Raw genomic sequence first — 22,370 nt, 5'->3', positions numbered from 1 at the left:
CGCCTTGACTGCTACTCAGGAGACATGCTTATTCAGGGTTTTAATCATTTATTTCCTTTAATCATTAATTTCCTGTGGTTCCTTGGTTTATGGGTTTCCTAAATCCCTCCTGAGAGATTGTGATCACATAACTAAACTAAGAGCAACTCTCTTGGGATCTGTAGTGATTCTAGTGCAAACAAAGAAGAAATGAGACCCAAACTCAGGCTTGAAAGGGTGGGTATTAGAAGGGTTTGGAGAGGGCTTGAGATTTCCTGATGGGGCATTTCTGTTGAGGTGAGACCTGCAAGATCACATCATTCAGCAGACTCTTCACATTACTAGGGTGTAAAGTCCTGTTGTAAAGAATAAAATATGGGATTTCAGTTTCATGCTTCCCTTTGAGTTCTCTGTTAGTCATTTCAAATCCACACTAAAATAGATTTTAATTTTTTCTTTTCATGTTTTGCCTATTAGTCCCAACAACTTCATGCAGGTTTGCTTCAGAAGACCAGAACCATATCTGGCTCTACTGTATTCACCATGGCAGTATCCAGAGGCTGGCTTTTTGTCACTACCTCCATAGTCTTAACTTCCTAAGTAAATGAAGAATTAAAGTTGACTTTGTCTGATTTGTCCACCTAGCTTTTTCTGTTTGAGAAACTTCCCCATTTCTTTAATTTCACGAAGAGTACAGTAATACTTCTCTGTAATTGTTCTCAGCTGCTTTCTGTCATGGTGGTGCAAAACCACAAGGCCATCAGATAGCATCTTTTTTTCCTACCTTCTCCTTTGCTCTCCTTCATCCTTTCTGGCATTTTGTCCTTTTCATGCCTAGCTTTACAACTTGCTGCACATCTATTTTGCATCTAATCCACCTAGTCTTGTGATACTCTGATAAGTAAGAACTGATATATAAACAGCAGCCTGAACTGTGGCATCACTCTGAAGCCCAGGCAGCCCTGCCACGCTGGGACTCACCAGTGGGAATCACTCGGTTAGCTGAGTGTTAACCTGATCTGGCTGCTATTGGTGACACAGCAAGTTTTGCTCTGTACATACACGCTACTCTGCCTCATGCAAAAATGAGATAGTGAAAAAGGCGTATCTGGAAAATGCATCCTTGCATGAAGAAGCACAATACTGTAACAACCTTTAGTTTTGTTAGTCCTGACCACAGTATGATCCCCGAGCAGTCAGACCCCAGTTCCGTTGTATGTGACCCTCTAGGAATGCTGCCCTGTGGAGTAAGGGGAACTGATCTTCTCTACCCATTCTTTCCACTGGACTTTCATCTCACCATTCTTAAATCAGGTAACTGTGTGTTTTAGTGTGTTTTTGGAACAGGTAGATGTAGTAGGGGGCCTTTCTCTATCTCTCTGGGAAGGCTGAGAAGGCACCCTGCTTCCAAAATTGCACGGAGGATTTGCCTGTTTGCCTCTACATGCCATTCACTCAATTATCTCCTTCCTCCTTATACAGAAAAGCTTTTTGAAGAGCTTGCCAAGGTTTCTGCGAGGTGCCCTCATGAGTGAATTTCACCACAGATGAAGGCCTGACAAGCTTTGTTGGACAAAACAGGAAATTAAGGTACTTTCTGTGTATGCATATGTTTATAAATATTTATTTTAAGCTTTCTTGCATTACTAGATTTCAAACGCAGCAGAAGCATGGCACACAGTGCTACCTGGCGCTTCCCCCGCCTGTCCCTGCCCGCAGGCTCCTCCCGGAACAGTGTCCCTTCAATCCACCGAGCGGCTCACCTCTGCGCTTCGGGCAGCGCCACTTCACCAGAACCACCTCCCCTCCTCTTCCTCATCCCTCCCGCCCCTCCTTCAACCTTCCTCAAACCTGCGGTCACTTGACCCGGGCGGGGCAGCCCCGTCCCGCCCCGGAGCGGGCAGCGCGGGGCCCCGGGACAGGGGAGCGCTCGTCTTCCCGGAGAGCCGGGATGGGAAAGGAATCGCCCCTCGGAGTGAGTAAAACAAGTGCGAAGCAGAGTGGAGGGTGGTGTCCGGCCCCTCGGAGGGTGCGGGAGGCGAGGGCAGCGCGGGGCGGGGGTGGCGGTGCCCCCGGTGCCCGTGGTACCCCCGTGCCCGGCGGGGCTGGCGGCGCCCTCCTCGCCGGGGCTGTTCCGATAGCTCTCGTCACAGCGTTTGCCGTGATTCCCGTGAGGTGTTTTTTTAGCTTCTGGATAGGCTGCAGCAAATGTTTTATTGATGTCACCGTCAACTGTTCATTAATTACCTGTCCCTCCCGGAAACGCGTGGGGTTTGGCTGTGTCCCAGCGCTCCGGGCCGGCGGGGCTGTGCGTGCAAGGCACACCGCGGCAGGGCACAGCCCGGGGGAGAGGGAGTCAGCCCGATAGTCTCGCTGTCCCGAGGCTGGAGGATGGTGATCTCTAGCGGCTTTGTGCTTTTGAATGTTTTATTGCTTGTTTATTGCATGCGTCCCGCTACAGTCCTCAAAATGTAATTGCTGCCTGCGTGTAGAGCACCCAGGAGGTCAGAAACCTGGCCTGAACAAGGGGAGCGAGGGTAGTTAAAGTGGGTGGATGCTGGCTGGAAGCCAGGTGCCCACCACAGTCTCTCTATCACTCCCCTCCTCAGCAAGACGGGGGAGAGAATACAAGGAAAGGCTCATAGGTTGAGATAAGGACAGGGAGAGATCACTCCCCAGTTATCACAACAGACAGAATAGACTCGACTTGGGGAAGTTATTGAATTTATTACCAATCAAATCAGAGTAAGGTAATGAGAAATAAAAAGCAAATCTTAGAACAGTTTCCCTCCACCCCTTCCCTCTTCCTGGGCTCAACTTCACTCCTGGTTTTCTCTACCTCCAACCCCTGCAGTGGCGCAGGGGGGCAGCAAATGGGGGCTGGGGGTAGTTCACATGTTGTCTCTACCACTCCTTCCTGGTCTGGGGGAGGAATCCTCACACTCTTCCCTGAGAACTTCAGTATTAGTCCTTCCCATGAGCTGCAGTTCTTCATGGTCTGCTCCAGTGTGGGTCTCTTTGACAGGGTTGCAAGTCCTGCCAGCAAACCTGCTGCAGCGTGGGCTCCTCTCTGTGCTGGACCACAGTTCCTGCCAGGAGCCTGCCCCAGCATGGGCTTCCCATGGGGTCACAGCCTCCTTTGGGCATTCACCGGCCCCAGTGAGGGGCCTTACACAGGCTGCAGATGGATCTCTGCTCTGGTGCCTGGAGCACCTCATGCCCTTCCTTCTTCACTGACCTTGGTGCCTGCAGACTTGCCTTTCTCACATATTCTCACTTCTCTCTTCCTGGCTGCAGTTGCTGTTGCACAGCAACTTTTTTACCTTCTTAAATCTGTTATCCTAGAGAGACTACCACCATTGTTGATGGGCTTACCCTTGGTCAGCAGTGGGTCCACCTTGGAGCCATCTGACATTGGCTCTGCTGGATGTGGGGAAAGTTTCTGCCAGCTTCTCTCAGAAACTACGTCTGTAGTTTCCCTGCTGCCAAAACCTTGCCATGCAAACCCAACACAGTAGTTAATCACAGCACCATGTGTAGGGTGGTTTGCCTATCTAGAAGAGGGAATAAAGACACAGGTCTTCCTTGTGAAGTTTAGGATTTAGTCATGAGAGGCAGTAGCTAATGGTTGCAGTTTCATTCCTCCAGGAAGGCCTTGTCTGTATCCTTAAAGGTTATATCACATCTCATGCACAAGCCAGCAGCTGAGTTTAGAGGTGACAGTGTGAACAGCTAGAGCTTTGCACTGTCCAGGGGATCAAGCAAAAGTCTGGTCCAGTCACTTTTGGACAGGACTTGATTAGCAGATGGCCAGGGTGCAGTTCCTGCACTGCCAGAGGCTGCCATTCCCGGCCTCAGGGTGCTGTGGAAGGAGGTCAAAGGAAGAGGAGGATGAGATGTTGATCTCTCACATGTCTGTGTTTGCAGGACCACAGCATGTCTTATCTTGATGTTTCTGCTCTCTGCTGGCTTTCTCCAGGCCCAGCAGGACACAAGAAGTGTCCTGGTCCCGCTGAGGCTGGGGTGTTGATGGCAGCTCAGAACCTGTTGCCTGTGGGTTTTGGCTGGGCAATGCCAACAGAGCTGTTGTACAGCCTGGCAAAGCTGATTGCAAGGCTCAGTGCCTCCACAGGGGCTTCTTCTTCAGCATGGGCCAATGCTGGGCTGTCCTGACTCAGTGGTGAACTGGTGAAAGGGACTAGTGTGGCAGAAGACCACCTTTTTCTGTTAGCTGTGGGACCGTGCCTGCATTAGCCCAAGCAAGTCAGTGAGAGCACACTGTGGGAGGAGAGGATGGCAGCAGATAGAACTGCACTCTCAGTTGCGTCCTGGGAGTGCTGTCAGTGCAAAAGAGCTTGTGCTGGGAGAAGGTGTGACTGCCAAATGGGTCTTATGGGTCTTGCTGCTCCCTGGAGGGGCTGTGTGCCTGCTCTGGGAGCTGTGGATGGCTTTGGGGAACCTTAGAGAATTGGACCAATTCTCTGGTCCCAAAGTCTCTGGAAAGGGGGCTGCAGATCACAAGCAAGAGAGGAAAAACAGTGCTTATAGCTAAGTTTCTAGCTGGCATACAGAACTTGCAGAAGTGCTGCCATATGCTAGAGTGTTGCAGCCTCACAGCTCCTGTCATCTTCAGAGCTGGAGAAGGACAGGCACCATCCAGTCATTTGCAACTACTGAACAGCAATGCTGTTTTAAGCACCTGCAGCCCCTGCCCACACTGATGCTACGTGGTACAGAGACTAGAGCTGAGCAGCCATGGGTGAGCAGTGGTGTGCAGTCTGAGAAAGCATGAAATGCAGCAAAAGGTGACAAAATTAGCTGCAGAGTTATGTTGTCTGAACAAGGGGTCTGCAGGAGGCAGTTCATCATGTTAAATCTCAGAGCCATGGATGAGTTGATCTGACTGAGATCTGAGTGTCTTTCCAAGAATGAGACTAGCAGATGTGGCATAGAGAGACCATTTGCTTATGTAGGACAAAAAGGATCTGTACTTTTTTTTTTTTTCTCCCAAATAAGTCTATGGGCATTTTTCCACTTGACTTTGCACTAGACCCATCAAATACCTGTTTCTTAAATAAGGAGACAAAGGGAGCAAGAGAGGGTTTAAACCACTTTTGTTCCTGCTTATGCAAAGGCCTTGTGCATTTGGGTAACCTCAGAGGCAGCTGCTCTTCACCAGGAGGAAAATCCCAGATTGCACACTGGACACGTGCAGCCTGTGTCACTGTGCCAGGGGTGCCAGGTATTTCCTTCATCCCACGTAGTCCCATTCTAATCTAAACTGGGGTGACTGTACTCAGAGAGACCCATTCAAAGACACACCAAAGGCACAGCAAGGCAGGCTAGGCAGGTGAATCACTGGCAGATCTAAAAGCAGATTTTATCTGTTACGTGTGGTGTGGACATAAAACTTAGGAATGCAATTCCTAAAGTTGCTTTTCAGATGACCCTATGTGACTGCCAAAAAAAAATATAATCTATTGCACTGTGTTTGAGGAAATGCTCTTCATATAAGCAGTATGGCTCACCTGTACATTCCAACCACCACCTCAGAAAAACCAACCACCTCCTCAAAGCAATCTGAAGAACACTCTGGGGAGAAGCAATCCTGAATGAATGTGCTAAGATGCAGCAAAAAGGGTCAGGGACTAGTGAAGCTGTTTGCAGGGTACAAAAGCTGAACAATTACATATCTGACTGTCATTACTGTAGAGGACAAGAAAGAACCATTCACAGCCATATCTTTTTTAAAAAGGATTAAAAAGAAAGGTGTGATATTAATGAAGGTAATCACTATGCCATGGTCTAAAAGAAACCATCACGCTAGCTGTAAAAAAATAGTTAAAGCCTTGAAAGCAGTGAGAAGAAGGAAGGCTCTGATCCCCAAACCACTACTTAAACTGCAGGAACATCCTAGAAAAAAAGACATGGACATGTTATCTTCATGTTCTGCATTATCCAGGAGATCATAAATTGAAAAATGAACAGAATAACTCCAGTAGGCACTGGTGATGCCATGATTTCTCATCTGGGTTACATCCACTGACACTCCTGCATGACGGTTGCAAATTTTGCAGAAGATCCCAGAGAGGCTTGTATCCAAGAAGAACAGTTCCAGAGTAATTTTCAAGAAGATCTGAGCAAACTGAAGTGCTTATGATCATGGACTCATAGGGGTGATAAGAAAAGATCAAGAGATAAGGAGATAAAGGTTTTCATCTTTGACCCCAGAAGCCAGCATGACCTGCAAATACAGAGTCCTGACATCTTTGTAAAGGCTTTTCATAGAGGTAGTGTTGTGACACCTGATTTGGTCCTTTAAGGTAAGTATTCTCTAGGGACCTGAGGGTAGCAGACCCAGCCGCTGTTCCCAGCCCTGCCATCAGTCCCTTGCCATGCACCTGGGACTGCAAAGGGTAAAGGAATGGACATGGTTTCACTCTGGAGGTAGGTTACTCCTTGTGATTTCACAATAGCCAGTGTAGACAGTTATTTCTTCATACCAATGAAACTGCATATATTTGTCTTGGCTCTGCATTTTTCTTTCAGTTGGTCAGTTTACAGACCTGAAGCTGGAGCCCTCCCTTGGCACTATGCTGAGAGACAATGTCATCAAAAGAAGCCTGTGTTGTAGCTGAGAAACCCTTGATGTTTTGCTGCAGCTACTTGAGAGAAGGGTTGACATTTTATCACATCTGTAAATCCATTCTGCACGGGTAAAATGTCATTAATTCAACCACAGTGTACAGAATGGTTTATGTTTTTTCTTTTCCCAGAACACCCCATGAAGTCCCAGAGCAGGCACTAATGCAAAATGCCTTTGCAGACCTTCATTCACACGTGCCGTGAAAATGGCCAGTGGATGTCGCGATTACCAGAGGAGCTCTGGGATGTTCCCCTCTATAACTTAGCTCTTCCAGGTAAAGATTAACTTTTGCTCTCCACTGTTTTGTTAGCTTGTCATTTAAGCATTGGAACGTCCTGTTTGTCCCATTTTATGATGGCTATGTTTATAATTTGGGTCAAGGTGTGGGAGAAGGGCTTGGGGAAGGGCCTGTGTGATGTTATGTGTGCGTGAATAATTTTGGTCTGTAATGTTTGGCATTTCTCAGAGGGAAGACAGGAAAAAGGAAAGAAAGAGGCACTTTTTTTTCAATCTCTCTGCATCATCTTGTCAGATCAGTATTAATAATCTAAGCATTTGCTTATCTGGGCAATCATGAAATTTTCCTAATTAATTCTTGCCACTTCCTGTATAATGAAATGGTTCCATAAGGAGAGAAATAACATTTTACCTTATTATTTGTTTCTCTGTACTGTTTAAAAGAGGCTGTGGAGGTATGGAAAAAGGAGAATTGAGACTTTTAATCAATATGTTTTTATTTATGTAGACTGTGCTACATGATCCTGCTTACAAAAACTGGATTTATCCTATCATGTGTAGGTGCAGATAAGTGGCATCTGTGTATCATTAGCCTTTCTTTGGTCATATTGTTGCTTTTTCTGCTACCTTGATATTTTTTCCCTCTCATTCTGTCCAAAGAAGCTGAGGAGGCACTGGAGGACTGTCAGCTCTCCCTGTGCCTCCACATCAAAAATGCTACAAAAGAAATGTCTAGCCCACGTTTTCTCTCATATCTGTAGATGTGACAGGTAGTTTGGGTGGAGAGCAGCACGGTGTGTAGATTAATGTTTTCGGTAGGCTACAGGATCATAGGTTAATTTTAGGAAAGACATATATTTAGAAACTGTGTGAAGTCTTGTCTTTAGTGATTGGAGCCCTGGGAGGACCCAAGAACCGTAGTGTTTTGGGTTTGTTTTCATTAAAATTTAAACCCAGAAACTTATCTCAAGGTGACTTCTTAGATATGTAATTTGAGTTAATGTTAGCTGCAGAACAGGCACACCTCTGTTTAGGATAAAACCTATGTAAGAGGACCCAGCATAGATGTTATTAAAAAAAAAATTTAGAATTTCTTATTTAACCATCAAGAGAAGAAAATATGTATCTGTCTTTGGAAAGAAGAAAGAAAGTATTAACCTCCTACTTTTTATTTTTCTTTTTGTTCATCTTGCAAGAATCCTTCAAATAGTCAGTAGCATGCTCGCTGGGGTTTTGTTTTTTTGGGAGAAAGGAATCATGTTGTTTCTGAAAGGCTTTCACGGTGGTGTTTCTTGGACATTGTAGAAAGTGGAGAACCTGCTGATGTGTGCCTTTGACTTCCTGGCTCTCCTAACGGTGACCTTGTTATTCTTGCAAATGTTTGTTGTTCTTGTGAATATGCCTGCAGGGAGAACAGGCATGAAGAAAAGAGTAGTTGAAGGCAAGCCCATTTCAGCAAACATTGGAGGACTTTTACAGAGCATTACAGGCTATTAGCTTGAAATATTTTGGTGGCTGTCCAGCTGACCTACAAAACTGATCTAGCCCAAGTCACAACAAAAACAGATCAAGACCAACCAGGTCAAGACAGCCCTGGCAGGTTTTTGAAGGGAGCAATAACTGGGAGAAATGCACTTTGGAAGTGGAAGTTTATGTCATAGAAGTCATGCAAGAAACATGAACGTGACAGAGTGCATTCTGAAAGCATGATGAAGAGGCAGAGGCAAATCTCAGTAATTAGTGTTGTGCTTGCACCAGATCCAGCACAGTTCCTCTGTGGAGGTGTTGATTCAAGCTCTGAAGCTACCTGGCTTGGTGCTAGCTCACTATCTTTGCATCATATTTGTTGTGTCATGGATATACCCATCTTCCTTTCATTACTGTAACTCACTGGCATCACAAAGAGAATCCTAAGTAAAAGATTACTATCCTTTTGCTGGTTGGCATCAGTGGATGCAACGCCCGTCGATGGAATCCTGCTCACCTCTCTCAGACTTGGATTTGGTCCATGGGTGTTTAATGACTCTTACATCTTCTAAGACATACTTCTTTGACTACATGCCCACAATGTCGATCTTCCATCTGCAGTGAGCTTAGTTTGGGTGTCTCAAGCAGGAAAATAGATGGAAAAAGGTGAAAAATTGGAGTGAGAAATGAAACTATTATTGGTAGTTTAAAAGAATGCAAAACCAATCTTGTCCTTTTTTCTTTGACTACTAGAAATACTGCCATTGGCACCAGTAAGACTGACCATTCAAAAAAGCAGTTTCTAGCAACAGTAAACAATTTATTTGAAGCCAAAAAAACCCCAAACAAAACAAATCCAAATAATATGCATTTGCAAACTCTTTGTAAAGATCCAAGCAAGTCACTTGACTGAATTGTTAGCTTTTCTTATTGATTCTTTATAAAACTTAGAAGAAATAATGGAACAGAAAAAGCTATCAAAATCACTGGTTACCTGTCCTGAAGAAATTGTGAGTTGCAATAGTTTCATCTAAATATGATGCAAGAGGTGTGTGAGATTTATTAAGATTTCAAAGAAATCAAATATTTGGGCAGGCTGTGCTTGGCTCTGTTGCTAAGGCTGCCCCTGTGTGATTCTCTGCGCTGGAAAGAGTCAGATAATTTTTGAAGTGTATAGAAGATGGATCTTTTTCATCTATCACACATAAACTTACATTTGGATTGGCCTCTGAAACCTTCAAGCACCCACCTCGTATGTTGGTTTTGTAGGGTATTGAGGGTTTAGGTCAGGAGGGCTTGTTTACCAGATATTTCAGATATAAATATTTAAAGTGCCAAGTTAGGAATTGGTCCAGTCAAAAGTGTAAGAAGATAAATTTCTGCTTTCAGTCATATTTTCCTGTGCAGAGATGATGGAATTGGAGAATGAAATCTTGCACTTGGACAGCTCTGAAAACAGGACAAATCCTAGATAAATTCAGCCTTCAGCTATTCCCTGAAAAAAAAAAAAAAAAGAAGTGGGTTTTGACATCATGGTTATTATTTCAGTGGAAGATGCTATTTGAAACAGGCCATTTTATTGTGGTTTGGGCAAACAACAACGTGTAGTTTAGATGGGGACTACTTTATTGATATGTCTTGATGCCTTCACTTCACAAGGATTTCACACTACGCTTATTAGTGTCAGGTGAGCAACCTCTGTAAAAGAGCCCACCTTTTTGCCATAACTACATAGGCTGTCAGACAATATAGGTGTGTGATTTATAAATGGGGTGGCGTATCAGGTCTTGAGTAGTTAAGAAATGAGATTTTCTGTGTGTCTATTTTTGTATTCTACAGGGAGTCATGACACTATGACCTACTGTTTGGATAAAAGATCTGCTGTTAGTGGCAATGAATCCAAGGTGGTGAAGCTTTTAAACAAATGCATGCCCTGCATTGTGCGCCCCATTATCATGAAGTGGTCCACCACACAGGTAATTGTCATCTAGTGTTCTCTTCATGCCTCAGTAAAGTTGAAGCTTGTGCTGCAGGGCTGAGAGTGGCCAAGCTTTGCCATGCACAATGACAGAATAGCCTGCTGCCCAGAAGTCTGTGCTCTCCTCAGATGCTGTGCTTGGGTGTTGTGGTTTAACCCCAGCCAGCAACTCAGCCCCACACGTCTGCTTCTCACTGCCCCTGTGTGTGGATAGGGGAGGGAATTGGAAGGGTAAAAGTGAGAAATCCCCTGGGTTGAGATAAAGATGGTTTAGCAGGTAAAGCAAAAGCCATGCATGCAAGCAAAGTAAAACAAAGAATTAATTTACCGCTCCCATGGGCAGGCAGGTGTTCACCCATCTCAAGGAAAGCTGGGCTACATCACGTGTAATAGTGACTTGGGATGACAAATGCCACCACTCTCAATGTTCCCCCTTTTCTTGCCCCAGCTTTATATGCTGAGCATGACTCCGTATGTCTGGGATATCCCTCTGGTCAGTTGAGGTCAGCTGTCCTCGGCTGTGTCCCCTCCCAACTGTTTGTGCACCCCCAGCCTGCTTGCTGGTGGAGTGAGAGGCAGAAAAAGTCTTGGCTCTGTGTAAGCACTGCTCGGCAATAAGGAAAATATCTCTGTGTAATCAAAACTGTTTCCAACACAAATCCAAAAAACAGTCCCATACCAGCCACTGTGAAGAAAATTAACTCTTCCTGTCTAAGTCCAGCACACTCGGGTATGAGATAGGTGGCATATACACCTGGTCATCTTTTGTGGGGAAAAAAACATGTAGGTGAGGCAGGATGATACTTAAACAAAGATATTGCTTAAAGCTGACCACTTGGTACTTGAAACTCATCTTCTTTTTCAAATCAATATAATATTACTGTAATCAACAGAGTTTTTTTCTGTTTTACTTTGTTCAGAAGGTAATGCTTGTTGTTTTTGCTGTCACTGTTGTGTGGATGTCAGTTGTTTTCCCCATCCATACTGTGTGAGTATTTCACCCAGAAGCAGAGACAGAAGAATTCCTCATTGAAGGATATTTTTTTCCCATAAAGATTAAGAGAATGAAGGTGTGTTCCTTCATGTAAGGTTTAGTTAATTTTTTAAATGTCCGAATATTAAGCTAGTAGTTATCTCTTTGTTCCTTACAAATGTATGTTAAAGACAAAATTGGGGATCATGATTTAAGCTAGAGCTTTTGAAGATTCTTCCAGAGAAGAGACTTTCCTGACATCAAAGAGGTGCCAAAAATCTTTTTGCTTTTGTTCTTATTGAAGGAGTAGTTAATTATTATGGAATTAAAACTGAAAAATTGATAAATGGTAATAAGTATCCCTAAGCTTTTATTGCATTTATGCAGCTCTGGTAAACTGGAATCTTAGACACTACCAGGTTATATGTAATGGCAATGATGAGATGATGTGGAAAGGCACTCGCTTAAGCACAGAGTCTTGTTTGCCTTGAGCTGCTTTTTGCTTTGGGACTCAAGACAGTGAAAGATTTAGATACTTCCTGACTTGTGGGTTTCTGTCTGGCAAAGTGACACTGTTGGTGACAATCTCCTAATATCATTATAGTAATTTCTGGTCCAAACCCAGTGTGCCAAGTGGGAAGTGGTGCACTGTTAATAGGAAAGAGGCACAGCTGCAATCCTGCTCTCCTTACCTCTGTGGTGCTCCAGTTATCTCTGAGAGGAGATGACTCCACCCACTGGTAGCCAGAACAGACGTGAAGGAGCCCTACTGATGGTAGGACCCACGGGTTCTTGGATTGCCCAGTGCCTAGGAGGAGGTGCCTGCTTGAGCCCCGACTGTTATGGGTGTCAGTCTAGAGGCCCAAATCTTTCCTGTGCAATGGCTGTGTAACTTCCACTGATGCCCTGAATGCCTGCAGCACTGAGCAGCATTGCTCCCCAGGGCTTCCTTTTAAATTTTGCCCTTTAGGGGGCAATGTTCACACTGGCTAATTCAGCATCCAAACGCAGGTGACTGATTAGGGAGTCTAGTTTGTCTAGTTTTCCCATGCTGTCAGCAGAAAGAAATTGACTCATCTAAAGGGGCAGTTTAGAGCAGCTATTTCACCTGGTGCTCTTTCTGGCCACAAAGGTTATATGTGACCTACAGCCATATACATTCCCATCTCCAGCATGCTCCAAGCAAAGGGGCACGGATCACTCCTTTACCTGTTCCAGCTTGGTGTAGACCAAGCAGGCACAGATGGAGCTGTTGGCCGGGCCGACTGCACCATCTGAACCCTGGGGCACGTGGGGCTGGGCTGTCCCAGCCTGGAACCTCTGGCACAGCCTGGGGAGATAAAATTCCTGTCCAAAGAACAGGAAGTTAGGTGGTTGAAGCTAGGCAGGGTGAGCATCCTGCCATGTGTCATAACCTCTGTCTCAGCCCTAAAGCTGTGATTGTGGTTATTCAGGAGCAATGCCTTGTATTGAATCCTTTCAGGCTTATATCAGTCCCGTGTATGCTTTCTGAAACCTGGAAGTGTTGTACATAGCAGGCTGAACTGAGACAAATTAGTGTTTAAATGTATTTAATTAAATTGATTCTATTTTCTTACTCAAAGAGAACCTTGATAGATGTAAAACACATACCATTTGGGACTTTTTGCCCCAGAAACAGCTTTCTCACCTGTTGCATTCAGCACTCAAATCCAGAGGAAGAGGTTTGAGGGAAGTGGAAATAGAGGACTACCTCTGTTTTGTAGGACTTCTACAGGTTAATTCAAACTTCGTAAGAAACTTTATCTTGAAAAAGAGCAATAGCCACTAGTTTTTCTCTTTTTCCTTCTTTTGAGGATGAGTGAGCTCTGCAGAGACAACCACGGTAAAGTCTTTGATCTAATAAAGTAAATGCAGCATTTCTAAGGTGCTGATCCTGCAGTTGTTGTTCATATGAATAATTGTGTGAAGAGTGATCATGTATTTATGCGTAGGTTAATGGATCTTTAGCTTTCAGAACAAAACAAGGGCAGTGCTCTGAAATTAATCTAATCTGTACCTTCAGTATATTCTGCAGGGAAATTTTAATTCCTGTTGTTCAGAGAGTGAAATACTTCAAAGCTGCAACTTGGTGCCATAGAGCGACATTTTAAAGACAAAAGACCTGAGAAAAATATCATAGGGCTGACTTTGTACACCTTTTTCAGCTTTATATACTAAAGAAACAAATGCCTTTCAAGCTCTCAAGACCTTTGTTTTCTGTTTCACCTTTCAGGTCCTAACTGTGACAGAGCAACTTGAGGCTGGAGTTAGATACCTGGATTTCAGGATTGCCCACAAGGCTAATGATCCATCTATGAATTTGTACTTTGTGCATATGGTTTACACAACTGTTACTGTACAGGTATTTTTCTTACCTTTGTGATGGCTATAAAACCAGTGCTGTTTCTTTTATTTAAAATTCATCATAATCTGAAAATGCTGGTCCAAGGTCTTCTAAGTATGTTGTTTCCCTTATGTGAGGACTTCAAACTAGAGAAAATCAGCAGGGCTAGAAATTAGTTTCAGCAGCTGCATGTGATACCAGGACATCAGTCAGCTCCTCATCCTCAAACCAGAGTCATGTCTGCTCTCTACTGCCTAGACCCTACCAAGTGCCTGATGTTCTGGGGTTTATCTTGTGTTGTCCCAGGATGATACCCAGGGCAATCCTGTTTTCCTGGTAGGGGGAAAAGTTATTAGAAGAAGGCATTAAAAGCCTAATAAAAATCACAGAAACACTTTTTTTTTTTTTTTTTTTTTTTAAAGAAATATTTCACCGAAAGACTGAGAAACTCAGTCTGGATCCCATGATCAAATTACTGTCAGCTGCTGTGAAGCAACTGCTGTGAGTTGCTCCTTGCATGGACCCTGTCATCTTGGAATACTTTACATCTTCCTTCTGTTTGTTGTGACCTGTACAGCCAGGCACAGTCAGCTAATTCAGCTTTTAATTTGTAGAGTAACTGGCTAAACTTCAGTTTCATACTCATGAGTCTGAACCCTTCATGTGTTGAGACTTCACGGTGCATGGGACGTTCCTGTAAACAGATGTAATGCCTGACTACCTTGCTAGTTATGTGTGGTCTTGATGTAGTTGCCATTGTCCATACCAAAGGGGGAAAATGAGTCCTGTTATGTTTAAGCACAGAACTTTTCCCTGTTTTTGAGTTTGCCACCAAGATGTTGGTTGTCCCTAAAGGAGCTTGGGGATTTAGGTTTAGTGCTAACCTGCCTATAGGCAGTAGGATATTCATGGATATTATTATATTTATGTTTAGTCTAGTGTCCTAGAACCACATCCAGAGCAAACTGGCACAGATCTGTAAAAGTAGGTTTTCCTGGGACACATCTCTCTGGAACTCCTTTAGGGCAGTCTGATGGTCACCCTCCAGAAACCTACACCGATTTTCATGATTGTGATTGTGAATCTACTCCACCATCGATGCTCTGTTGATTTTATGCCTTTTCCTCTGCATAGCAGAGATAACTTCCTAAGTTGCCATAACTCTCTCCTGCAGGATACTCTGTGGAAAGTATTAAGGTGGTTAGAAGCTCATCCTCAGGAAGTTGTTATCTTAGCCTGCAGGAATTTTGATGGATTAACCAGGAGATTTCACAAGCATCTTGTTGCCTGTATAAAAGAGATTTTCCAGTGTAAACTGTGTCCCAGAAATGTAAGTATGAGATCCCTCTTTTCTCCTTTTTAAAGAATGATATATTACAGTGAGATCTATGATTCCAAATTTTTAGATATATTTTACTTTCACTGTGCTTTTAACCTAGGAAAGGTAACATTTGATGCATCAGAGATAGGTGTTGACCTAATAAAATTGAGGAGATGAAGAAAACCTACATTACACAGTAAGAAGGTGTGCTGGTTTAAAAGTAAACCAGCAGGCGAAATGAACCCAACTCTAGAGAGATTATAAGGCAGAGTTAAAATTTACTAAAAATAAATTACAATAGACGCAATGATACACAGAAAAACTGGTTTTAACCCACAAAAACAGATGTATAACCCCACACCCTGCGACAAGAACAGAACAGTGTTCATTGCCCCTGTGCTGAGCACCGCTTGACCACCCTGGGTGCAAAGTAAAAGGAAAGGAAACCTGTTGGCCTAGATGGTGGTCGCAGTTCTGATTGACGTAATGATTGCAGTCCTGTCGAGACTGGCAGTAGCAGTCCTGTTGGAGTTCTGGTCCTCCTCTGGATCCAACAAGTGGTACCAGAAGTCCCAAACCCCAGAGATTATATATGCTTAGGTTCAGGGGGGAATGCCCAGTAGCTCTCCCAGAGTGGGAGTTTCACAATGGGTGATTTAACTCTGTGAGTCATGGAATATTTTTTGAGTCTTTGATGGTCTAGGTGTTGCAGCTGCCTGTTATGCCAGTCCAGTATGGCCCATTAGCAGAGATGACCCCTCAGGCTGGGTCTCCCCAGAGGGGAGTTATCACAGCTGAGTCATTAGGTGTGCCCTGGGCAGCTGCTGCAAATGACCCATTACTAACAGTCCATCAGAAATGACACAGAGAGTGTAGAATACACAGGTTTGATTTTACCCACACAGTAGTGAACTGCTCCTGGCCCCTGGAACTAGGACAGAAGGAGGGAGTTAAATTTGACTGTCATATATGTTGATGAACAGTTTTGGGACACCAATAGAGACACAACTGTCATCCAGTGTCATGTGTGAGAGGAAACGAAAAGGAAAGGTGTGTGTGTTATAAATATAGTATATGCTATATTTATAGAATTTAAAGAATCATTTTCTGCCTTTTCACAGCAATAATTATAAATGAATTTTTATGCTATTTATAATAGTGTAGGTGCAAAGTGACCTCTAGAGGTCATCTGGTCCAACACTACCATGCAAAATAGGACCACTTTCAAAGTTAGGTTGGGCTGTGTCCTGTCTATTCTTGAACATCTCCAAACACAGAGATTCCACAATCTTTCTGTGCAACATTTGTTCCAACATTTGTCCACTCTCACAGTAACAGTGTTTTTCTTCTCTATCTGATCAGAATCTCTCTTGCTGTAACTTGTGTCTGCCAACTTCCATCCTTTGCTGTGCATATCTGAGGAGTCTTCCCTGCATCTCCCCATTAGGTATTTGCAGACAGCAGTAAGACCTCTCCAGTCTTCTCTTTTTCATGCTGAACAGACTCAGCTCCCTCAGCCTGTCCTTGTGTGTCATGCTCTAGCCTCTGCTCACTCTGGTTGCATGCTGCTGGGCTCAACCAGCACATTGATGAGTTTTTTGTACTGGGGAAGCCCCAGCTGGAAACAGTATGTGAGATGCAGTTCCACAACTGCTGAATAGAAGAGAAGAACCCGTTTTCCTGACTTGCTGTCTGTGCCTCTGCTAATACAGCCCAGTTTACAGTTGACCTTTGCCACATGGGCACACAGCTGGCTCATGTTCAGCTTGATGTCTACAAGAACCTTCAGGTCCTTTCCTGCAAAGCAGGTTTCTAGCCAGCTGTCCCCAGTCTGTCCTGCTGTGTGGGGTTAATCCATTCAGGTGCAGCTCTTTGCATTTGCCTTTGCTGAGCTTCATGAGGTTTCTGTCAGCCTGTTGAGGTCCCTCTTAATGGCATCTCTGCCCTCAGTGCATTTCTGGTGGCACTGACTTTTTTTCCTGGAACTGACCTTCCAACAAGATTTTCAGTCATCCAAACTTCCAGAAAAGCCTTAATTTAAATAATCAGAAAATGTTTGATTGATAGATTTTAGAAGTTGAGATTTTTAGCTTCCTTTTTTTTTATGAGGTGTGGGAGCTTTTAGTAGTTAAACAATTAACATTTCAAAGATGCACAGGAACAGAGGGTTTTCTCTGGAGACATAAGTGGTACAGGAGAATGATGACCCTGTTTGTGATTCAAATCCAGCCTTTGAAGCTGGTGTATAAGTAACGGTGAGTATTACCATTTCAAAGCATTTTGTACAGCAGAGTTAAAATAGAACAATTCTCAGCAAAACTAGGAGATTCTGAATATTCAGACCTCAGCTGAATAACTGAAGACCTGAGTGACACCATTCTATTACTTCCTCAAATAATTTGAGTGTGTAAGTTGTGGATGAGCAGAGTGATACTAGAGATGGTCAAATTTGCCTTCAGATACATGGCCAGAAAAGAGTTAACTCACTGCAAAAGGGGCAAGCTGCTGCTGATAGTTTGTTGAACGAAGGTGTTGAAAGAATGGTTTGAGATCACTTCACTGAGGAAAGAACATTTCTGAATTGTGTCCAGGGGAAGGGAGGAGTGGCACTGGAGAAAAGACAAGCCAAGTACTTCCTTTGAGCAGAACGACTTTATCTGTATGGGGTCTGTGACCAGCACAGTGGATCTCACCAGTTTTGCTGGTGATACCATTGCAAGTTTGTCAGCTGTGGGGTTTCTCAGGATCACAGATTCAGATTTCATATCAAATATCGAAGTGTTTGCTCACTTATTTTAAAATAAACTGCTATCTGTTGTCTTTCAATACTGCATCTCTGTAGCAGTAGAAGAGTAAGTGTGAAGTGTTTATGAAGCAATTGCTATGTTGAGGTCTGTATGTAGTACTGGCACAGGCCACAGCGTGACAATATTACATTGTGCTTAAAATTTTAATTGCCTTAACTATTCAAGGTGTCTTCCTTTGATCTGGATTACTAGGGTTTAAAAATCCCTTGTCAGACACCTACAGTTTCATTTCTGCTTTGTTTGCAAAATAAGCACCTGTGCTCATGTACATATTTCTAGTAGCTTTTTTTTTTTGCTTTTATTCCACAACTTTTTGTTTGTTTGTTTGCTTAAGAGGTTCTAGCTTTAGAAAGGCAGCTGGAGTAAAGCAAAGGCTTCAGTCAGCCACAAAGTTTTGTAGTTTGTGTAGCTTGTGCCTTAATTTTGCAGTATTTTCTGACCTAACTGGGTCTTGCATTCTGTTTTTATTGGATGAAATAAGAGGGATTCCCACGTTCATTCAACCCTTGGCTTTCTTCAAATATTTACATAAATAATTTTCAACTGCCTTTGGCTTTTATTTTAATTAATAAGTTAATTGGAACATCAAAAAGCCACCATTTCCTTTTCATAAGCAGCAGACATAGCTTTTAACCACAACATTCTTAGGAAAAACAATGCCTGTTAAATATGTTGGTTTTGCAATTAAACTAGTCAGAGGGCCTCAATTCTCTCCAGTGGTAACATTTGAAGGTTGGAAAATGTCATTTCACATTAAAATACTTAAATTTAACAGATCTGTTTCAGCCCATCTGTCTGTCAGAGAAGGTTTCTCACTCAAGTCTTCCTCTCTCTCAATTTAAAATGTCTGGAGCATCCCAATTTCAGAAACCTTCCACTTAAAGAAATCAGAATTAATGTAGCTCTGGGAGACCGACATTTAGTCTTACCAAGTTTTAAGCAGTTCACTTTTCTTTAATGGCTACAGTGCCAAATACGCATCAATGTGGGGCATTTGCCAAAATGATTCTTGCTTTTCTGTGTCTGTGTCTGCATTCCTACAGTTGCGTGTAGGGCTTTGCCTCCTTGTCCCTGGATGGTCTGTTTCTTCCTCTCTCAACAAATTTTACGCAGTGGCTTGTGCACAAGGGCTGACACAGGGATGGCTATGCAGGTGTAAGCCCTTCATTTATGTACATTATCATAGTTGAATTGAGGAAAGGGGGAATTTGCTGAAGTAACCAGGCTTCTATTGCCCCTGCAGCTTGTAACCCAGCCCGTGGCCTACTAGGCTGCTTGTTCAAAAGCTTTATCTGAACTGAATCTGTGTCAAGGTAATGTCACACAACAGTATTCAAACTTTGGGAACACTGGTTGTGTTGCTCACTTCAACCTGAGCATGCTTCATTTTAGGTGACACCAACACTGAGGACCATGTGGCATCTTGGCCATCAGATCATAGTCTCATATGAAGAGGACATGGAACTGAAGGAGCACTGTGAGCTGTGGCCCACGATCCCATACTGGTGGGGAAACAAAACGTCCACTCGTGCTCTCATCCGGTATTTAGAGCGCATGAAGCGGAGGGGCCGTCCAGGTAGGCACAGGGAGTTGCTTGGAAGAAAGGAGGGGCACTTACAGCAGTGCAAAACAAATAGGAAGTTGGGTGACTGTAACCTTCTGGGGTATAACCCGTTTGTGCGTGCTGTGTGCCTGTGGTTGCTGAGTGCTCTGCCCAGCCACGGGTGAGTGCAGTGTTCACCTGTGGTGGTGTGTCAGTGTATGTACATGCATAGACCGTATAAATCGTGGCAGCCACATCGCTTGTGTCATCCCACGCAAAGGAGGCCCTCAGCGCAGACCAGCTCTCCGGCCCTGTTGTACCCATCTCATGGATAGGACACAGCTTCCTCAGTCCAGTGCTTGCTGCTTTAGGCGGCGCAGGTGATGAGAGAAACGCATTCCGCTAGCCTTGTGAAAAGAAACCCCTACGAGGTTTCTCTGAGGGGAGACCTTGTTGCTCTCTATGACTACCTGAAAGGAGGTTGTAGCAAGGCAGGGTTCAGCCTCTTCTCCCAGGCAACAACTGACAGGACAAGAGGAAATGTCCTCAGGCCTGTGCCAGGGCAGGTTCAGGTTGGACGTTGGGAAGAATTTCTTCACTGAAAGGGTGGTTAAGCATTGGAATGGGCTGCCCACCCCGTAAGTGTTGAAGAAACAACTGGATGCGCCACTTAGTGTTGTGGTTTATTTGTCATGGTTTGATGTTTGGTCAAAGGTTGGACTCAATCTTGGAGGTCTTTTCCAACCTTATGATTCTATGATATAAGCACAGTACGTGGAGGGTGTAGATGCACCACTAAGTAGCAGCACCTAAGCGTGCTCTTGTAGTGTAATCTGAGAGAAATTGAGCTCGTAACATCTGATGTAGCTTTTGACGAATGCACAGGGTGATAAAGGGGAGAGTTGCTTCAAAAGCGAGCTCTCCAGCCAAAGAAAAATGCTCATGTGGTGCGCCCTTTGTTTCCATCCATCACGGGGGAAGGCTAAGCATTTGGAAGCAACCCTCACAGAAACAAACACAATTTACAAAGGAGAAGTAGTTAGACAAATTTAGCTAAACTGGAATGGCTAGATAACCAGGTATGGCTCAGGAACTGTTTACTACAGCATGAAGTTGCAACAAGGGGAGACAGTCTACTGAATCAGTTGTAGGAATATGAAACAATACAGAAAGAGCATGAAGTTAAGTATTTTAATGGTTCCCATTGGAACAAAATCTGAAGCTAATGCAATACTGAGCAGTTTCTGTTCTCCTTAAAAGAATATTTAATGTGTCGCTTTCTGATTTTTGTTTCAGGAAAATTCTTTGTAGCAGGGATTAACCTTACTGAAAATTTAGGGTATATTCTCCTACACCCATTTGGATCATTGAAGAAAATGACACTCCGGAGTCTTCCATGCTTGAAAATCTGGATAAAGCAGCAGTATTCAGGACCAAAAAAAGAATGTATTAACATAATTGCTGGAGACTTTATAGGAAACAATGATTTTGTCAAAGATGTGATAGAACTTAACACAAAAATTAATCCTCCATTAGACTGTCAAAGTAGAGAAGCTGGAAAAAATAGCATTTCATTCTTTGCTTCTTAGTCTGTGAAAAGCTGAAAAGGCTTTCTCTGCATTTAATGTGCTCTTCTGTAAACATCATGAATCCCATAAAGGTCTAGTTTACTTAAACCAGGGCTGCTTTAAAGGCTCAGTAAGAAAAGGTCTCTCAGCATCATCAGAGTTTCAAGACCTTTGGACCTTGCTGAAGTCTCTAGAAAAGTATGGTATAGGTGTAATTTATTTGGAAGTGTTTTGATTCTGTAGCAGCAGGCAATATTGGAAGTCCCAATAATTTAATCTTATTTTACATAGGACCAAGAAGGAGAAATATGTCAGTAGCTGCATGAATTATTTAGTGATTTTATCTTTCTTGTAAGGATATTCTGCATTACTTGCATCCCCAATTATTACTCTTTTATATCAGTGTGAAACTGACTTGTCTGTTTTCATAGTTTAAAAGGAAATTTAAAAATATTTTTGATATATCAAAGGTACTGTATTGACAATCCAATTTGACATGCTGTATACACCAATGCGTTGAGTATCAGTTGTGAACTGCCTTACCAACAGAGAAGTCACAAAATTATTTATGATTTGTAAGCAGTATGTGTACTTGCACACTTACTCATGCCAGTTCTGAAGTGATAGATACCAAAAGTAGGCCCTTAGGCAGTTTTGTCTGTGGCAAATGTTTTATTAGGTGTTGCCAAAGTATGCCTTACACTGAAAATAAACAGAGGAAACAAACTCCTTATCTAAACTCACAATGCTCTAGAAATACAGGTTCTTCACTTCTGTCATGCTCATTTAGGGTTTCACACCTGATCTTTGATTTAGCTATTTTAATAGCTCTGTAATTATTTTTCCTCTCACTAAGTAATTTTTGCTTATGTGAAAACTAAGAGGTTTATGCTGTTTGCTATTGCATATTAATTCTATTTTTCTAAATGAACTGTGTAATAACAGATGATCACGAAGGCAAGAGAATAGCAAGCATCAGAACTAAAAAACAGTCATTCTGTAAAACTGACTATGCAGCTTCACTATATACCTCACTTTTTAGATGCACTTTATATGCAAAAGCTAAGTTCAGATGTCTGACAAGATGCTAATGTCTGAAGAAATCTTAAATCAGTTGCTACTTATCGTATCAAACTCTCTCTAAACTGCTCAGAATGAGAGAGTAAGATGCAACCTCTTCATGGAATCTCTTGCAATTGCAGAATACACAGAAGTAAAAATTGAACATTACATTTATCAGGAAGACTTTCTAAATGCTTTTTTTACAGTACTTTGCATCCTGTTCTTACTCTGTGTACTTCATAATGAATAGTCATTCCTTTTTTATGTTACAGGTACTCAGAATGTTCTTCTATCTTTTGTATCCTTGTTAGTCTAATAAAACTTGATCTCTGTATAATATGGACTGAAATAGTTTTGTTCCTCCTTTCTGTGATATTGATTGCTTTATTGGTTCCCAGTAGTAATTAATAACTCAAGTAATAGA

General features: G+C 43.1%; 1 protein-coding gene across 2 annotated transcripts; it reads left to right on the top strand.

Moving 5' to 3' along the window:
• Window positions 1-1,834: 1,834 nt before the first annotated feature.
• Window positions 1,835-22,231, top strand: PLCXD1 (phosphatidylinositol specific phospholipase C X domain containing 1). 2 transcript variants are annotated; one of them, XM_050331303.1, is made up of 7 exons: window positions 1,835-1,954; window positions 6,756-6,899; window positions 10,169-10,305; window positions 13,535-13,663; window positions 14,820-14,975; window positions 19,166-19,349; window positions 20,613-22,231. In XM_050331303.1, exons 2-7 carry the CDS (start codon window positions 6,794-6,796, stop codon window positions 20,903-20,905), a joined length of 1,005 nt encoding a protein of 334 aa, XP_050187260.1. In that variant the 5' UTR covers window positions 1,835-1,954; window positions 6,756-6,793; the 3' UTR covers window positions 20,906-22,231. The 2 variants fall into 2 exon arrangements, with proteins under 2 accessions (XP_050187260.1, XP_050187259.1); XM_050331302.1 differs by lacking the exon at window positions 1,835-1,954 and adding an exon at window positions 6,013-6,302.
• Window positions 22,232-22,370: the final 139 nt, after the last annotated feature.

The sequence above is a fragment of the Myiozetetes cayanensis genome, unplaced genomic scaffold (assembly GCF_022539395.1).
Source record: "Myiozetetes cayanensis isolate MyiCay16 unplaced genomic scaffold, myiCay2020 scf5-8, whole genome shotgun sequence".
Lineage (NCBI taxonomy): Eukaryota > Metazoa > Chordata > Aves > Passeriformes > Tyrannidae > Myiozetetes > Myiozetetes cayanensis.
Note: the sequence above shows the minus strand (reverse complement) of the source record. Positions and strands in the feature narration are given on the sequence as shown.

Excerpts from the sequence above, each read along its gene's own strand:
- PLCXD1 (XM_050331303.1), top strand. The coding sequence starts at position 6,794 with ATGCCTTTGCAGACCTTCATTCACACGTGCCGTGAAAATGGCCAGTGG. Across the intron at positions 6,900-10,168 it reads CTATAACTTAGCTCTTCCAG|GGAGTCATGACACTATGACC; the intron begins GTAAAGATTAAC and ends TGTATTCTACAG. Across the intron at positions 19,350-20,612 it reads GAAGCGGAGGGGCCGTCCAG|GAAAATTCTTTGTAGCAGGG; the intron begins GTAGGCACAGGG and ends TTTTTGTTTCAG.